The sequence below is a fragment of the Lampetra fluviatilis genome, chromosome 31 (genome assembly GCF_964198595.1).
Source record: "Lampetra fluviatilis chromosome 31, kcLamFluv1.1, whole genome shotgun sequence".
In the NCBI taxonomy this organism is placed as follows: Eukaryota; Metazoa; Chordata; class Hyperoartia; order Petromyzontiformes; family Petromyzontidae; genus Lampetra; species Lampetra fluviatilis.
In genome coordinates, this window is record NC_136305.1 from 1,900,736 (window position 1) to 1,916,810 (window position 16,075).

Sequence of the window (16,075 nt, forward strand, 5' to 3'; positions counted from 1 at the left end):
CGTTTGCACAGCTACCTTGGGTGTTGCACATGAACCCTTCCTCAACGTGGCTCGGTGTTGAGTCTAAAGTCCAGAAACAAATTCCACACCAATCCAGCAAAAGCTACCACGAACGTTTTCCCTCACTCCAAAATGCTGTTGGGCCAAGTCCCATTCCAATGCTTAAACCACTTTTATTTGAGATTCAACACGAATGATAGAATTGAGCCTCTTCCACAGCAAGAAACCCCCGACAACACGACCAATAGAGATCCGTACAAATATGTTCATTACATCTATTTTCCATTTTGAGCGTTATCGTGTTTTGAGTGGTTTTTATTTTTCTTCTCCAGGTGTCGTGAGGCAGGTTGAATAGTCCAGGGTGTTGCAAAAACATGGACCCAGTTTCAAAGCAGTATATTTCACGATGTCAACATGTTACAATTATACAAAAAGTTACAAACGGTTTAATGAGTCATCAAGTTTTACTAACCATTTTATAAATGCTCTGTGTGCCCTCCACCTGCTGTACGGACAACATCGAGACGATAGTTGAATTCGTCCCAAACGCCTCTAAAAGTGTCTTCTTCCACTAAAGTCACCGCTGCCATGATTCTATTTTTGAGGTCATCCAGATTCGTCGCTAATGGTGGCACAACAACGCGGTCTTTGGCGTATCCCCACAATAAAAAGTTGCAGGGTGCGATGACGTCTGGGGATCTTGGGGGCCAAGAGTGTAGCGCCACGTCTTGGGGTCCCGTGCTACCTCTCCAACGATGCGGCAGCGCGTCTTGCGAATGACTGAGGCTCTGGGCTGTTTGTGCGCTGGGAGAGACATCGAGCGGTAATCATTTGAACCTCTATGCCCCGCCCTCTCTATGCCCCGCCCTCTCTATGCCACGCCCTCTCTATGCCCCGCCCTCTCTATGCCCCGCCCTCTCTATGCCCCGCCCTCTCTATGCCCCGCCCTTTCAAGTGGTAAGAGTTTCATTCATGGGCGGTTTGTGGTTGCAGAGATGTAGCGATTTCAAATCGGGTCTATCCTTTTGAAACACCCTGTATACACAAGTGTATTTTTCCACTGCCATTTAAATCGCTACATGATCGGGGGTGGGGGGGGTAATCTCACGAGATGTTTATGCAACCAGCCCATTGCTTTCCCTCTGATGTGCAAATTACTCCTTTAACAATAACGGCTAACACATCATATTGACGTATTAAATGTAAGTGGGCTTGGACAGGGACACGTCTCTAGAAGGGATAATGGTCGGTGGTCGATACGAACAATGGAGTGGCAGCTACGGGAGGGAACCCACCGGGCAGGAAGTACACTATTGACCGGGATACATCATTCACACAGGTGTGAAGGTGATGTCAACATGATTGATTCATTTTTGTTATATTATTGTCCACCGCGGTGACGGGGCGATGAAATCGGCTCTTGTGTAGGTGTTCGGTGGATTTTTGCATCAAAGGATCGTGAGAGATTGTGGTGGCTTGGGCAAGACCTTAATCGAGTTTTGATCGTGGCTGATGACGATCAACAATGCAGGACTCCTCCAGAACGAGTGTCTTTTGAGACTCCTTGTGACCGTCCCGTACGTGGGGCTGCCTTGCTTGGCATCTTAGGCAGATGGACGCTCACAGCTCTCCGGAGGGAGAAGGCCGCCTGCTCGCGCGCAGAATGTGGATGTCGCGCTCGCTGCAGTGGTGCACGCGCTCCACCACAAAAGAGCCTGCCAGCATCTCCAGGAAGTCCTCGTCCCGCTGGTACCGGATCCGGCACGCCAGAAGCACCAGCGTCTCCGTGCCTAAGGGGGGGGGGGGGGGGGGCACGGGTGCAATCGAGACGTGTCGCAGGCGCAACGATGCTCTCCGCTACTGTTGTGCTTGTGTTTTACGACTGCTGAGCGGTGTGCGACCTTTAGCACCGCTGATGTGCATGCATGCCCAACGTTGACGCTAAAAATAATCAACGCAGCAGAGGTGGCAGAGTTCGTACAGAGCGCTGAACCAGCGCTGCTGAGATACTGGGTTGAAATCTGTGTTTTAGCCACCCATGCTTGAACTATATTGTCAAGTAAAAGCATTTAATGGTCGCAGCCTGCACACGAATAACAGCGCAAAGAAAAATTTATTCAGATTTTCACAATTCAGCATTCCAGCCATGAGAAAAACTCCAGATTAGCATGTGATGAACACTTAGCAGGATGTTTAGTCTGTGTATCCTCAGTATGGATAAAGCGGTGCTCCCGTTGCGATCGTAGTCCTGTGGCAACAAGCTAATGGTGGCATGGCCAATCGGCAGCGTGTTTGCTCCGTGTTGTCGAGGTTTGTGTTTGAGCCCAGTGGCTGCCTTGGTTCATATTACGGATGCAACGACAGAAAACCTCCCCACCGTCTGCTTCACGGTGGACGTAAAAATTTCCTGAGGTTATTAAAAAAAGAGTAGACCATGCGGGCCGGTGTCATTGTCCAAATTGATCAAATTATAAAATGACAAGTTGCCTTATTGGGTACAGCCACATAACAACTACCACGGACTATAATCGTGAGTGAAACATTGCGCCGATGTGATAGCATTGTGCTATCACAAGAATGGCACAAACACCAAGGACACATACATTGATCTGAAAGGGCGGGGCTTGCAGAGGTTGTGGGTCATGCGCGCATGCCAGAGGTCGCAACCGGGTACCCGATACCCCTACCCTACCCGATACCCGGCTACCCGTACCCGGCCGGGTACGGGTATCTGTTTGCGACCCTGGTGCGGCCGGGTACGGGTAGGCCGCGAGTCACTGGTGAGCAACTGTTTGTCACTCATTTCCAAACGTCTTGTCTCTTCTCACAATTCAAGTTCCTAGAATCAACCCACCCGCGCCTGCAACATGGCTTCATCCCAGAGCTCGCAATCAGGTACCCGATACCCGTACCCTACCCGTACCCGGCCGGGTACGGGTAGGGTACGGGTACGGCCAGGTACGGGTACCCGTTTGCGACCCTGGTGCGGCCGGGTACGGGTAAGGAATCAAAACCCGTTTGCGACCTCTGGCGCATGCACACACACACAGGTGCACGTTGTGCGCTCTCCGCCTCACCGTGGGGACAAAGGTGGCGCAGCGTCGCGAGCAGTGCCGGGAAGGTGTCCCGCACGTACACAATGTCGGCACCCAGCACGAGCTCGTGCCCGCCCGGGGCCCAGGCGCCGAGGCCCTCGCCCCACGAGAGCTCCCGCACGGCCACGCGACTCCGCTCGCCCGCGCCCAGGTTGGCGTCCACGTTCTCCTGGATGAAGCCCAGCACGGGCGCACGGTCCGTGATGCTCACCGACGATGCTCCTTGGTCGGTGGAGGCGGCAAGGAAGCATGAAGACGAAACAACTGAAAAGTACGGCGTAGGTTTATTTTTTTTGTTGCCGTGGTGTTGTAGAGCTCTCTGATGTTGGGCCGGTCTTCGCAACGGGCAACGCGCGACACAGCCCCAAAAACATTGGAGAGCTGTACACTGACAGCTGTTTCAGTTGCAGAAATCCCAATTGCTGTACCACTGGATGGGGTCAGATCGCTGTGCCAGCACCTCTAAGTACAGGAATGAAAATCTGGGTTTTGGCTACCCAACTGATGATTTAACTGGGTTCTCAGGTGTGAGTGTTGATGGTCTAAGTCAGGTCATCAATGACTGTACAAAACATGATAACAGGGTCCTGCTTAGAAAGTTTGTTCAGTTTTTAAAAAATGTTTTGAGTGGGAGGACAACCGGACTGTCCAGAGAAAACCAACCCATATATAAGTACGAGCACGAATGAAACAATATTGTTAAAGCCGGTCATGCTTGTCGTCGGCAAACAAAGCTTTTATGAGTGTGTGGTCTAGGCTAAGGGACTTAAAGCCACTGTGCACCACACGTGACTGCTTTACAAGGTACAATCGTGCTCATTGGTATCTATGGCAGACCAAGAGGTTGCTGTGGGTTTTATTCCATCACACAAAGCCTCATGCCATCATTTATAAAAACACTTCATCATATGCATCACCTTCATTATTCTCTGGACGCAAGAGCTTATTGATCCATTCGGTCTTGTTTGCAAGGGAGACATCATTAATCAGAATTTTAATGGCACCAACATGAGAGCTCCAATAGAAAGCCGCTGTGGATGGTTGTTGGCGGTGGTCATGGTGCTAATTGAGAGCCACGGGCACCTGAGCCCTACCGAGAAGCGCCGCTACAATTCCCACCAGCCCCGTTCCAGCACCCAGCTCCAGGACACGTTTTCCCTTCACCTCCACCGCGCCGAGCTCAAGGTACGTGGCCAGAACCACAGCCTGTAGTGACATACGGACAGCAAACACCACCACCGATTGCATATGGCAGGAAGGAAATACAATAATTAAAACAACGAGAACTTGCTTGGGTGAATTGGGGTCACCACTCACGGCGTCCCAGACCACGGCAGCCACGCCAAGCCTGCCCCAGTCCTGCCGCAGGGAGAGGTCTCGTCCCGCGAATCTCAGCGCCATCGACGGCTCGTGGAAACGGCGAAGGACCGGGGGAATTGCGTCCTCGTACACCACCAACGCCATCGTCCCGCAAAAAACAGCTACACGGAGCCAAGCGCGCCTTTTACAAGACGACGCTGACACTTCAGGGCTGGTGACAGCAGAGACAAATACCAAAACAACGATTAATACATTCAATCTTGATTTGAAGCTTTCGTGACTGCAGGAATCCATACATTATTTTATGTTATACCTACGTGACTTTACAGAAAGAACCAAAGCGAATGGATGAATACATTCCCTAAGACTGTTTTCAACAGAATTCTCTTTTAGGATGTTTAGTCAATACAGTACATTGCAACAACAAAAAATCGGTGTGGAGCCGAAACGCTGTTACTACCTCCAGACCCGAGCAGTAGAGACCGCAAGAGACCTCCACAAACCCCGAGGCACAGTGACGTCTCCCAGATAGATCATGTGTGCACCATTGGTCCTACCTCCTCGTGGCTGTATTACAGGTGTGTGTGTGTGTGTGGCACACAAGTCAGGTGTGATGCATTATCACGTAAAGAATGTCAAATATCTCGTGTTTGGAAAGCTCCATAGTTGATGAATGATAACTAAACCAACCCACGACTGCGGCTGTTTCCACATCCTTTACATTACAGGGGTCCCCAGTCCCCGGGACGTGGACAGGTACCGGTCCGTAGCCTGTTAGGGACCGGGTCGCACAGCAGCAGGTGAGAGGTGAGCCCGCGCGTGGCCCGCCCAAGGGAGGCACAGTCGGGTTTTTTACAATCGGGTTTAATTGTCTTTTTATATTAAACCCGATCATCTGAGATTGGGATAAATCCGGGTTAGTTGGTTCTAATTGCAGAACCGCACTTCGCCAACTTCTCAACGATGGGCTTCGTCCATTCCAAGCTAAGGAACTCACTGGCGCCCACGATTGTGGAGAAGCTCGTGTTCATCAAGACCAACCTGCCCGCCGCATTCTACGACTACCCCGTGCCCGACGGCCCCCCCGAGTACGATAGCAGCACCGACGAGGAAGCAGCCTAAGCCTTGGATCAGAGTTTCGTATTCATTAAACCAGGTTTTAATTCCCCGAAATCGGGTTTAATTGTATTAAAGAAAAAACCCGATGCCTGCCGCTGGATAATCAGTTTTTTTCCCACCCATGGGCTCGCCCCCATTGTTTTATTATTGAGCACTTACGTCCGCGCTTCTTTCCCGCACTACGCACTTGTCTCAGTCACAGTGTTGGGAAGCCCACAAGCTGCTAACTCCTAGCCAGAATAAGTAAAAAACAAACGTGGCTGGAGAGCTTCTTTGAAAAGGGGGAAAGACCCAATGATGAACCACCCCGCCCCCCGGTCCGTGAAAAAATTGTCTTCCACGAAACCGGTCCCTGGTGCCAAGAAGGTTTGGGACCGCTGCAAGTTGACAAGACGTTCACACTGGCAAGGGCTCCTCCACCTGCAGGAAATGGAAACAATCTCCTTGATTAAGTAGAGATGCAAGGAATGAGCGATTCCCAAACAATGGGAGTGTTTCCTCCCCACCACCACCACCAAACCAGTTATGTAACAGCATGATGGTCAGAGGATGTCCAATCAGCAATGGTTTAATTAAACTTGTAAATGGAACGAACGGGTTGTTTTGGGTCTCGCCGCTGAAAACGGCCACCATGGCTTCACCAGTTTTGGGGAAAAGGAAGAGTCTGCATTTACAAGGTAGGACGCGAAAAAACAAAATAATTTGCTGTTAAGTCACTACATGAATCACTCTGTCACTGTTAAGACTCTTGAATTGTTCGGACTTAAATTGCAACTCTGTGGTTTTTATTCTTTGTTAACCGTGTCACTGCTTCAAAGCGTACACGTGAATGCACGCTGATCCATTTATAGCTACCGCAATAAAATTACAGAATTCATAGAGAAAACGGCATTCTCATTCCAAGCTTAAATAAGTCTTCCAACATTCTTTATACACTTAGTACACGTCTTTAAACTCTCCTGGTACACTTTGTCCAGCATAGCCACTACGATGTGTCTTCTTGGTTATTTCGGTAAAGTCACGTAGAAGGAAAATAATAAAAATAAAACATAATAAAATAATTCTCACGACGTTTCGGCCACAACGCAAGCAGCCGTCTTCAGGTGGAGAACAGGTCTGTCAAGTAGACAGAGTCTGTCTAGTAGACAGAGTCTGTCTACTTGACAGAGAGAGAATTATTTTATGTTTTATTTTTATTATTTTATGATTTTCCTTCTACGTGACTTTACCGAAAGAACCAAGAAGATGAATCCCTGCAGTCACGAAAGCTTTAAATCGAAAATTCACTACGATTTGCTTGCATAATTCGATAATATATAAGCCGAGGTCACTGATGTGTCAGTGGGACATCTATAAATGGAGCATTCGGTATATTTCGGACGTTGTATGTTGGGACCTGTCGTTAATTCATTATCAGCGATGATAAATCCACTGCTGGATGAATGCATGTGTGCAAGCCGTCATTTTTTCACAAGGTCCCGCGCAATATTACAATACACCTGGCACCCTGCACACAAGCCGATTTCATCGCTCCATCTCTGCAGCAGACGTTTACTGATGTGTGAACTGTGCACGAATACATCTGATGACTCTGATACTGATTATTACATCGCCCGGTCCTCGCAGAGGCGAGCAAATTAACTCTGTTTAACACGGAGATTTTCCCAAATCCACAATATTTACAATCTGGACGTTTCGGCAGTAATTACAACTAGCATTATCAGGCAGACAACCAGATTTGTGTATATTTACGCGATCTAACCCAAACTAACATATATTATGGCAAAATAAACTCTGCTTTAATTGTGCGAAGTGTGCGCGTATGAAACACGCAATGCAGATGTATTTAGATGCAGCGGAAATCCAAATGTCGATTGTACATCATCATGGTGTGTTGCTGCTCACAAATTAACTTAACTCTGGGCTGCAGGTCGCGGCGACAGAACTTCATCCGTAGGCTCCGGGTTAGCAGAGCCACCCACCACAACCACCACAACCACCCACCCACCACAACCACCACAACCACACACCCACCACAACCACCCACCCACCACAACCACACAACCACCCACCACCCACACAACCACCCACCCACCACAACCACCACAACCACCACCAACCACCCACCCACCACAACCACCACAACCACACACCCACCACAACCACCCACCCACCACAACCACACAACCACCCACCACCCACACAACCACCCACCCACCACAACCACCCACCCACCCAACACCGCCACCCACCCAACCCACCCACCCTTCCACCACCCATCCACCACCCACCCAACCACCCACCCATCCACCACCCACCCATCCATCCACCACCCACCCACCCATCCACCACCCACCCACCCATCCACCACCCACCCACCCATTCACCACCACCACCACCCACCCACCCATCCACCACCACCCACCCACCCATCCACCACCACCCACCCACCTATCCACCACCACCCACCCATCCACCACCACCCACCCATCCACCACCACCCACCCATCCACCACCACCCACCCATCCACCACCACCCACCCATCCACCACCACCCACCCATCCACCACCACCCACCCACCCACCCATCCACCACCACCCACCCACCCACCCACCACCACCCACCCACCACATCCACCACCCACCACATTCACCACCCACCACATCCACCACCCGCCACCCACCCACCCCATCTACCACCACCACCCACCCATCGACCACCACCCATCCACCACCACCCACCCACCCATCCACCACCACCCACCCATCCACCACCACCCACCCACCCACCCATCCACCACCACCCACCCATCCACCACCACCACCACCCACCCACCCATCCACCACCCACCCACCCACCCATCCACCACCACCACCCACCCATCCACCACCACCACCCACCCACCCATCCACCACCACCACCCACCCACCCATCCACCACCACCACCCACCCACCCATCCACCACCACCACCACCCACCCACCCATCCACCACCACCCACCCACCCATCCACCACCACCCACCCACCCATCCACCACCACCCATCCACCACCACCCACCCATCCACCACCACCCACCCATCCACCACCACCACCCACCCACCCATCCACCACCACCACCCACCCATCCATCCACCACCACCCACCCACCCATCCACCACCACCACCCACCCACCCATCCACCACCACCACCCACCCACCCATCCACCACCACCACCCACCCATCCATCCACCACCACCCACCCACCCACCCACCACCCACCCACCCACCCACCCATCCACCACCCATCCACCCATCCACCACCCACCCACCCATCCACCACCCACCCACCCATTCACCACCACCACCCATCCACCACCACCACCCACCCACACATCCACCACCACCCACCCACCTATCCACCACCACCCACCCATCCACCACCACCCACCCATCCACCACCACCCACCCACCCATCCACCACCACCCACCCATCCACACCCACCCACCGACCACCACCCACCCACCACATCCACCACCCACCACATCCACCACCCGCCACCCACCCACCACATCCACCACCTACCACCACCCACCATCTACCACCACCACCCACCCATCGACCACCACCCACCCACCCATCCACCACCACCCACCCACCACCACCCACCCACCCATCCACCACCACCCACCCACCCATCCACCACCACCCAACCATCCACCACCACCCACCCACCCATCCACCACCACCCACCCACCCACCACCACCACCACCACCCACCCATCCACCACCACCACCCACCCACCCACCCACCCATCCACCACCACCACCCACCCACCCATCCACCACCACCACCCACCCACCCATCCACCACCACCACCACCCACCCACCCATCCACCACCACCACCCACCCACCCATCCACCACCACCCACCCACCCATCCACCACCACCCACCCACCCATCCACCACCACCACCCACCCATCCATCCACCACCACCCACCCACCCATCCACCACCACCATCCACCACCACCACCACCCACCCACCCATCCACCACCACCACCACCCACCACCACCACCCACCCACCCATCCACCACCCACCCATCCACCACCCACCCACCCACCCACCACCCACCCACCCATCCACCACCCACCCACCCATCCACCACCCACCCACCCATCCACCACCCACCCATCCACCACCACCACCCACCCATCCACCACCACCACCACCACCCACCCACCACATCCACCACCCACCACATCCACCACCACATCCACCACCACATCCACCACCACATCCACCCACCCATCCACCACCCACCCACCCATCCACCACCCCCCACCCCCCACCACCACCTACCATCACCGGTCTCGTTACAAAAAATCCACGGTCATCGCAGCCCGAGTGCGAATGCGCCTCGAGGTCGGCTGCGCGCCTCTCTGCGCTAAACCGGTTTCCGTGCCCCTCCCAGACAAGCGGCGGCTTGCAAAACCGAGGGCGCGCGCAGTTTGCCAAACAACGACATTATCCATAATGTTGTTTTTTGTTTGTTTAGATCGCATAAATATGAATATTGTCGTTAAACCGGCCAACCAACCGACACAGCCAACTCAGTAAGGTTTGTCACATAAACAGAACTTGCCAATTCGTTACGAGTGCAGCACACGCCGGTGTGTTCGAGAGCAAATCCACAACATTTACAGTCCGAGTACGACGTTACAACCGGCATCATCAGGCGGTGAGTTTGGCAGCGGTGGTGGCGACGACTGCTCAGTAACGGCAACGATTGCGTGCGACGGGCAGACTCTTGATGCCCAGAGTGGGCTCACTACTGGACGTCTGTGGGAGAAAAACTGCATTTTATCTCATCGGATTCCTCCAGTATAAATACATATTCTGATGACTAACGTTGATAGGTTTTTTTTAAAAGTGAAGCCGAGTTATGGTTTTGAATTCAGGTGAATCCACCCTTCTTTGATTTAAACATCGCAACAGTTGCTATTATTTATGGGATTTCCCATTCAGATGTTGTACTCACTGAATGTAGTACACCCAAGTAACGAGGTAGTAAACCTTTATAACCAGGTAAAAGCCCATTGACACCATTAATCTTTTTAATTGGAGACCCAGCTTTGCATAAGTACACCGACAATGCCAGATTCTACGTGTATAAACAAAAACAGGTTTTGCCATATAAATTCTAGCCAGAACATGTTTTTTCGTCCAGAGTTTTTCGTGGGGGTATACTTATAGATGTAAAACATGTCAATGCATTGCTTAGCTGAGCCGTCCTATTCAAGGGGATGATTACTCTTTTTTCCTCCCCTTTAAAACAATCTTGCAGAGTCCAATTAGGACGAGGGGTTTGACCAATGTCATCGTTGTCAAAACATGCGGATATCTAAATTATAATAGTGGTGGGGCGAGTGGCCAAGGCGCCATGTCTGGATAATTTTGTGAAGATGTATATCTGGAACTGGGTGTTTTTTTATTGTTTAAGCCAAAAGGCGTTTTGTTGTTTTATTAGTAACAACACCCAACCGAGACGGAGAAAGTGGACAAATGGGGGCTCGAACAGAAATACGCCATGGTGAGAGGGTTTATGTGGTGGCACTATTGCCAATGGTCGTGATAACCGATGGATGTTGCCCTCATTAAATAAAGGTATTTCCACTTTATTACGTAACATTGTATTCGTTTGAGAGCTTGCAATGCAGTCGTTGACCAATGCACACATTTCACTGTTAATGATCAGCCTGAGAGTAATTGTGGTCATAGCGTTTCAGGCTTAACCTCAAGGTCTGCAAATTCAAATACCAGAAAAGGTTCAGCTCTGCCCATCAGCCTGAGGTTGATAAAATCAGTACCACTTCATGAGAATTCAACAGTATTTGTTCTTTGGATGTACTCAGCCCTGCAACATTTTTTTTGCAATTTCCACCATTGACTTGTGGATGTTGTGGACATCTATCGAATAATGGGTTTATAAAATAAAATCGATTATTGGTCACAAGGCATGCGTTGAGCTCTTCGACTCGTATACAATACGCGGCGTTAGTTTCAAGGCAACGGTGTAGCTACCACAGGATATCCGATACCACATGCCTCACAATGTCAAGAGGATTCTATTGAATACAAATCGAATGAAAAGCGTGCGCTTGATCTGAACAGATGAACCTTATGGCGGTATCTCGGGGTCATCTTTAGTCTGTTGATGGTCGGCAATCGACTCATCTCGACGAGCTGTACACGATGCACTATTCAAAGTTGAAAATCTCCTGTACAACTGTGAAATGATGGGTGCTTCATCGGCCAGGGATCTAAGGCATAACTAGTGGGATATGGGGTTTTAATGTAGGTTACAGCCACTTGTAATTTAACTGGGTTCTCAAGTGCATTTGATGGTCTAAGCCCAGTCACCAATGACTATATATGTATTACATATTGCAGGTAAAATGTTCTATTTCATTTGGCTGAATAGCAGATCTGTCATGGCTGCACACACACCAATACACAAAACACATTAATTTGATTTTCACTTAATTTGGCTATATTCCAGTATTGAAAGCTTAAACATCTCGTTTGACTTTCATGGGGAAAACTCATCGCAGGGTGCAACGGAGAGTTGGACCACGAGTTTGAGACATCTTGCATAAAATATAGACTTCCAAATGTCTTCTTCGTCTCATCATATGGCGCTACAACTTTGAAATGCATTGGACAGAGCAAAAACTCCTTTTTAAAATCCTTTATATTAAGTTCACTTGCTTGCTTGCTTGTGCGCTTACGACCGTGCAAATCTTTTGGTCGTTTTTTAACCCACTTCCCGTGATCCAATCGAGCTGACATTTTGCACACAGACTCGTTGTGCGTGACAATTAATTTTCGTGAACATTTTTTTCAAAAATGTTACACTTTTTAGGAATTTTTTTTTTATAATGACCAATTGCTTAATGGTGGCAGGCAATCATCTGACCCATAGGTGGCAGCCATCTCAAGCCAGAGGACGAGAGGACTCTAGCCGCCACGCATATAAAGGATTTATAGTGAAAAACTTAGTTTTTACGGGTTAATCTTTTATCCGTTTCACACAGTTTATGGTAAATAGGCAGTGTGCCTCGCTCATCTTTTAAAGGGCATTTAGCGATGCACTTGCAACACGGCATCCCACAGTACACCCGAACAAAATCGCTACCCTCGGGGGTGTCACGATTCAACTCTACCCCGCCACCCTCCACTCCCCGAAAAAAAAAGTGTCCCAGAAATAAAATCTTTAATTTCCTCGCCAGATTTAGTATTATTTGGTAGCCCGGGGTCCTGCCATAAGGATCAAATGGCCTATCGTGGAGTGGGTGAATTAATTCTAGATTTGAAGTTTTCGTGACTGCAAGGATTAATACTCTTAGGTTTTTCGGTAAAGTCACGTAGGTAATTTTTTTAAAATAATAAAAATAATTATAGAAATAAAATAATAAATCACGACGTTTCGGAGGCAACACAAGTCTCCGTCATCAGGTGGGAGCGTCACAGCTAAATTGACTGTCTCTCTTGACGGTCCCACCTTAGGAAACACCTAATAGTATGAATGGGTGAATTGTTACATACCTAGGGTACGGGTTAATACTTGCTAGGGTAGGGAATCATTATTTATTCATTCGCTTCCCCTTGCAAATCTTACGAAGTCACGATTATAAACGGCGGTTTGATTCAGGATTTTTTTTTTTTACCATTTCGATTAATTTATCGAACTCGTGGCTGCTTCGGTTATTTCAACCAATTGTCTACTGTACAATCTATCGAATCTAAATATTCCCACTCACACAAAACGAGACGCGTAAGTAACATTGCTAAGTCGATACAAGCCCCAGCCGTCAAATGTTGTGCCCCTGCTGGTCGAGCGGTCCACCCGGCATCAGCCACGGAACCACAACACAGGGTTGATAAAACGAGTACCACTTTGTGAAATCTCGTGCTCGCCACACGCGCGAACTAAACCAGCACCCGCCATGCGAATGTGGAATTCCCTCCACTGGTCAAGAGGACTGGGGCTTCTGTGCCGTACGCACTGTACGTACAGTAAGGTACAGTAACCACGGCGTACTGTACTACAGTAAGGCCGTACAGTCAGCCCGGAAGCTCCGGTTGAATTAAAACGACGGTGGGGGGGGGGGTGGAGATAGCTGTGTGTTTCTTCTCGCAATGAAACTTCTGTGTTCCCCTATCACAACGTCGCGTCGCCCCGTTCCATAAAAACGCTGAACAGACTTCACCCACCGTGCAAAAGCGGACGCGCACGCTTTTATGCCAAAATAAAAACCCCAATACGGATACGCGGCGCGAGCCAATGACTGCGCTCGCCTCGCCTAAACGCGGTGGGAAATGCAACCGCCAGTTCGTGAGCCGCCATCTCATTGGCTCGTCGTGACAAGCCCCGCCCTGTCTCCCCCCCCCGCCGCTTTGCATGTCCCTCGGCGGTCGTTGATTGGACGATCTGCGTGAATAAATTATGATAATGAGGTGATGTTGGACGTCGTTATAATGACACGTGGCTGTCGGTGTTGAATGGAGCTGGTGGGTCATGATGTGAGTGAGGGCTGTCTTTATAGAGCTGCCCGCTTCTCTCTCCTTTCACGGGGGCATCAGTTCGATTACCTGCCACGGCACACGTCAGTGGCGGGTGGTGTTTGACCCGGTCCTGGGTATCCGCATGTACCTCGCCTGGTATACAGTTTTCAGTTTCATTTATTTGGTATAGTCCTGTGAGCCATTCGGCTCTTGAATCGGGTGCAACCGCAAACAAACAAAAAACAAAAACACGAACAAGAAAACATCTTAAAGTGACTATGCGCAAACAGAAAAATCCAGGAAAAAACAGCTAAATCTTACAGGAGGTCGTGGGTTCGATCCGGACCCTGATCCCTGCTGTATATTTGGAGTTTGAGTGTCTCTCTCTCTCATCATCATCATCACAGTGGCTGTGAGATGTTAACTACCTTGCCTGGTATACAGGAAGTCGTGGGTTCGATCCCGACCCTGACGCCTGCTGCTGTATATTTGGAGTTTGCGTGTTTCTCCCAGTGAATATTTCTCTGGGTCATCCGGGTTTCTCCTCCACATTGAGAAACGTGTGTTTTAGGGTATTTGACTGATATAGATTTCCACGTGATAAGTCACTAAGTTGGGCTATCATTTTAGGCCAGGTCGCTTCTGAAAAAAGCTATATATGCAGTGGGCCTCACCTGGTAAAATGTAAATACTGTAGCTTAGTTTTTTTTGTTTAGTTTCAACCCAACAATTGTGGTCAAAACCCACCAATGAGGAGGCTTTTCACCTGCTCACCTGTAGTGTTAAGACTTTGCAAACAGTTTTGTGGAGGGGAAGCGTACGTACATTTAAGAGTTCAGAATGTAACGTGGCAAGAAAGGTGTTTTAGATATCAGTAGTAAGAAGAGGCGTTAATGAGTGGGACGCTTGTGCAGGATGATGGTGAGACATGCATTGGGCTGATTACAGAGACACCTCAGAAGTTGGAAACCAAGGGGAAGACCTAAAGCCAGATCGTACAACTACCAGATCTAGCAGAAGGAGGCCGGTGCCTTTGGAATTGGAGATGAGCTTATGATGATTAAAATGTTGCAACGAATCCCACTGGATCCCCACCTAGTTGAAATGAAGATGTCTGTTAAGACACATTTATTAAATCAGTATTTATGGATTCTCACCAATAAAATGAGTGTACAAATATTGCAACTCATGCCTAGTTATGGTCAGAATATTAAACATCAGCCATGGTTTATCCACTGCTGGATGACGGTTTCCCCAAGCCGTCACCACCACACGCTATTGCGATGTAATAATCCACTTGGCTGATTTCATCACTCCGTCTCCACGGGTCATTCCCTCTCTGGCCCGTTTCCTCCTTTGGCTGCCACTCCGGCGTTGGTCCCGACCATGGGCAATCATCTCTCCTAGCCATGACGTGCCCTGCCTGAGCCCACTTTTCTTAACAGAGGACGGTGACCTTTAATAAATGAGAGATGATCCGTGGAGACTGTGAGCCTCATAGTTTATCGGTCAAAGAGGACATTCATCCACCTGTCCACCAAGTGAAAAAGGCACGCGCACTCTTTGTGTATTTAATAAACGCAAGTGCATGTGCTCTATTTATATATAAAGCAACAACACATTCCGGATTGTTATTGCTGCGTCTGCGCGAAAACAATACGCTGGCATTGGCAGGGATAATGCTAAGTATGCCTCACAATAATGATGTGCGTGGTGTCCTCGTGTGATTTGGATTTAACATAGGAAGTCACGACCCTGGACGATTGTTCTGTTAAAGCCTTCCCCGTGCAGACGCAGGTGCTGTGCGTAGCGTGACGTAGCCTCATTCAAATTAAGAATCGCTCTCTACGTCCTCGCCGGGACGTGTTAAGCAATCATCAGGCGCGCAACGCGTGATCAACAACACCACCAGCTACAGCCAATCTACTGCTGGATGAAGGCCTCTCCAAATCGGCGCCACTACCCATCATGATCCTGTGATGTAATAAT

General features: G+C 50.0%; 1 protein-coding gene across 2 annotated transcripts; it reads right to left on the minus strand.

Moving 5' to 3' along the window:
- Positions 1–207: 207 nt before the first annotated feature.
- METTL21A (methyltransferase 21A, HSPA lysine) lies at positions 208–13,821 on the minus strand. 2 transcript variants are annotated; one of them, XM_078871169.1, is made up of 5 exons: positions 13,796–13,821; positions 4,413–4,626; positions 4,190–4,301; positions 3,078–3,317; positions 208–1,790 (listed from the first exon to the last, which is right to left on the minus strand). In XM_078871169.1, the coding sequence occupies exons 2-5, from the start codon at positions 4,557–4,559 to the stop codon at positions 1,621–1,623; spliced, it is 669 nt and encodes a 222-aa protein (XP_078727295.1). In that variant the 5' UTR covers positions 4,560–4,626; positions 13,796–13,821; the 3' UTR covers positions 208–1,620. The 2 variants fall into 2 exon arrangements, with proteins under 2 accessions (XP_078727295.1, XP_078727296.1); XM_078871170.1 differs by lacking the exon at positions 13,796–13,821 and adding an exon at positions 5,694–5,712.
- Positions 13,822–16,075: the final 2,254 nt, after the last annotated feature.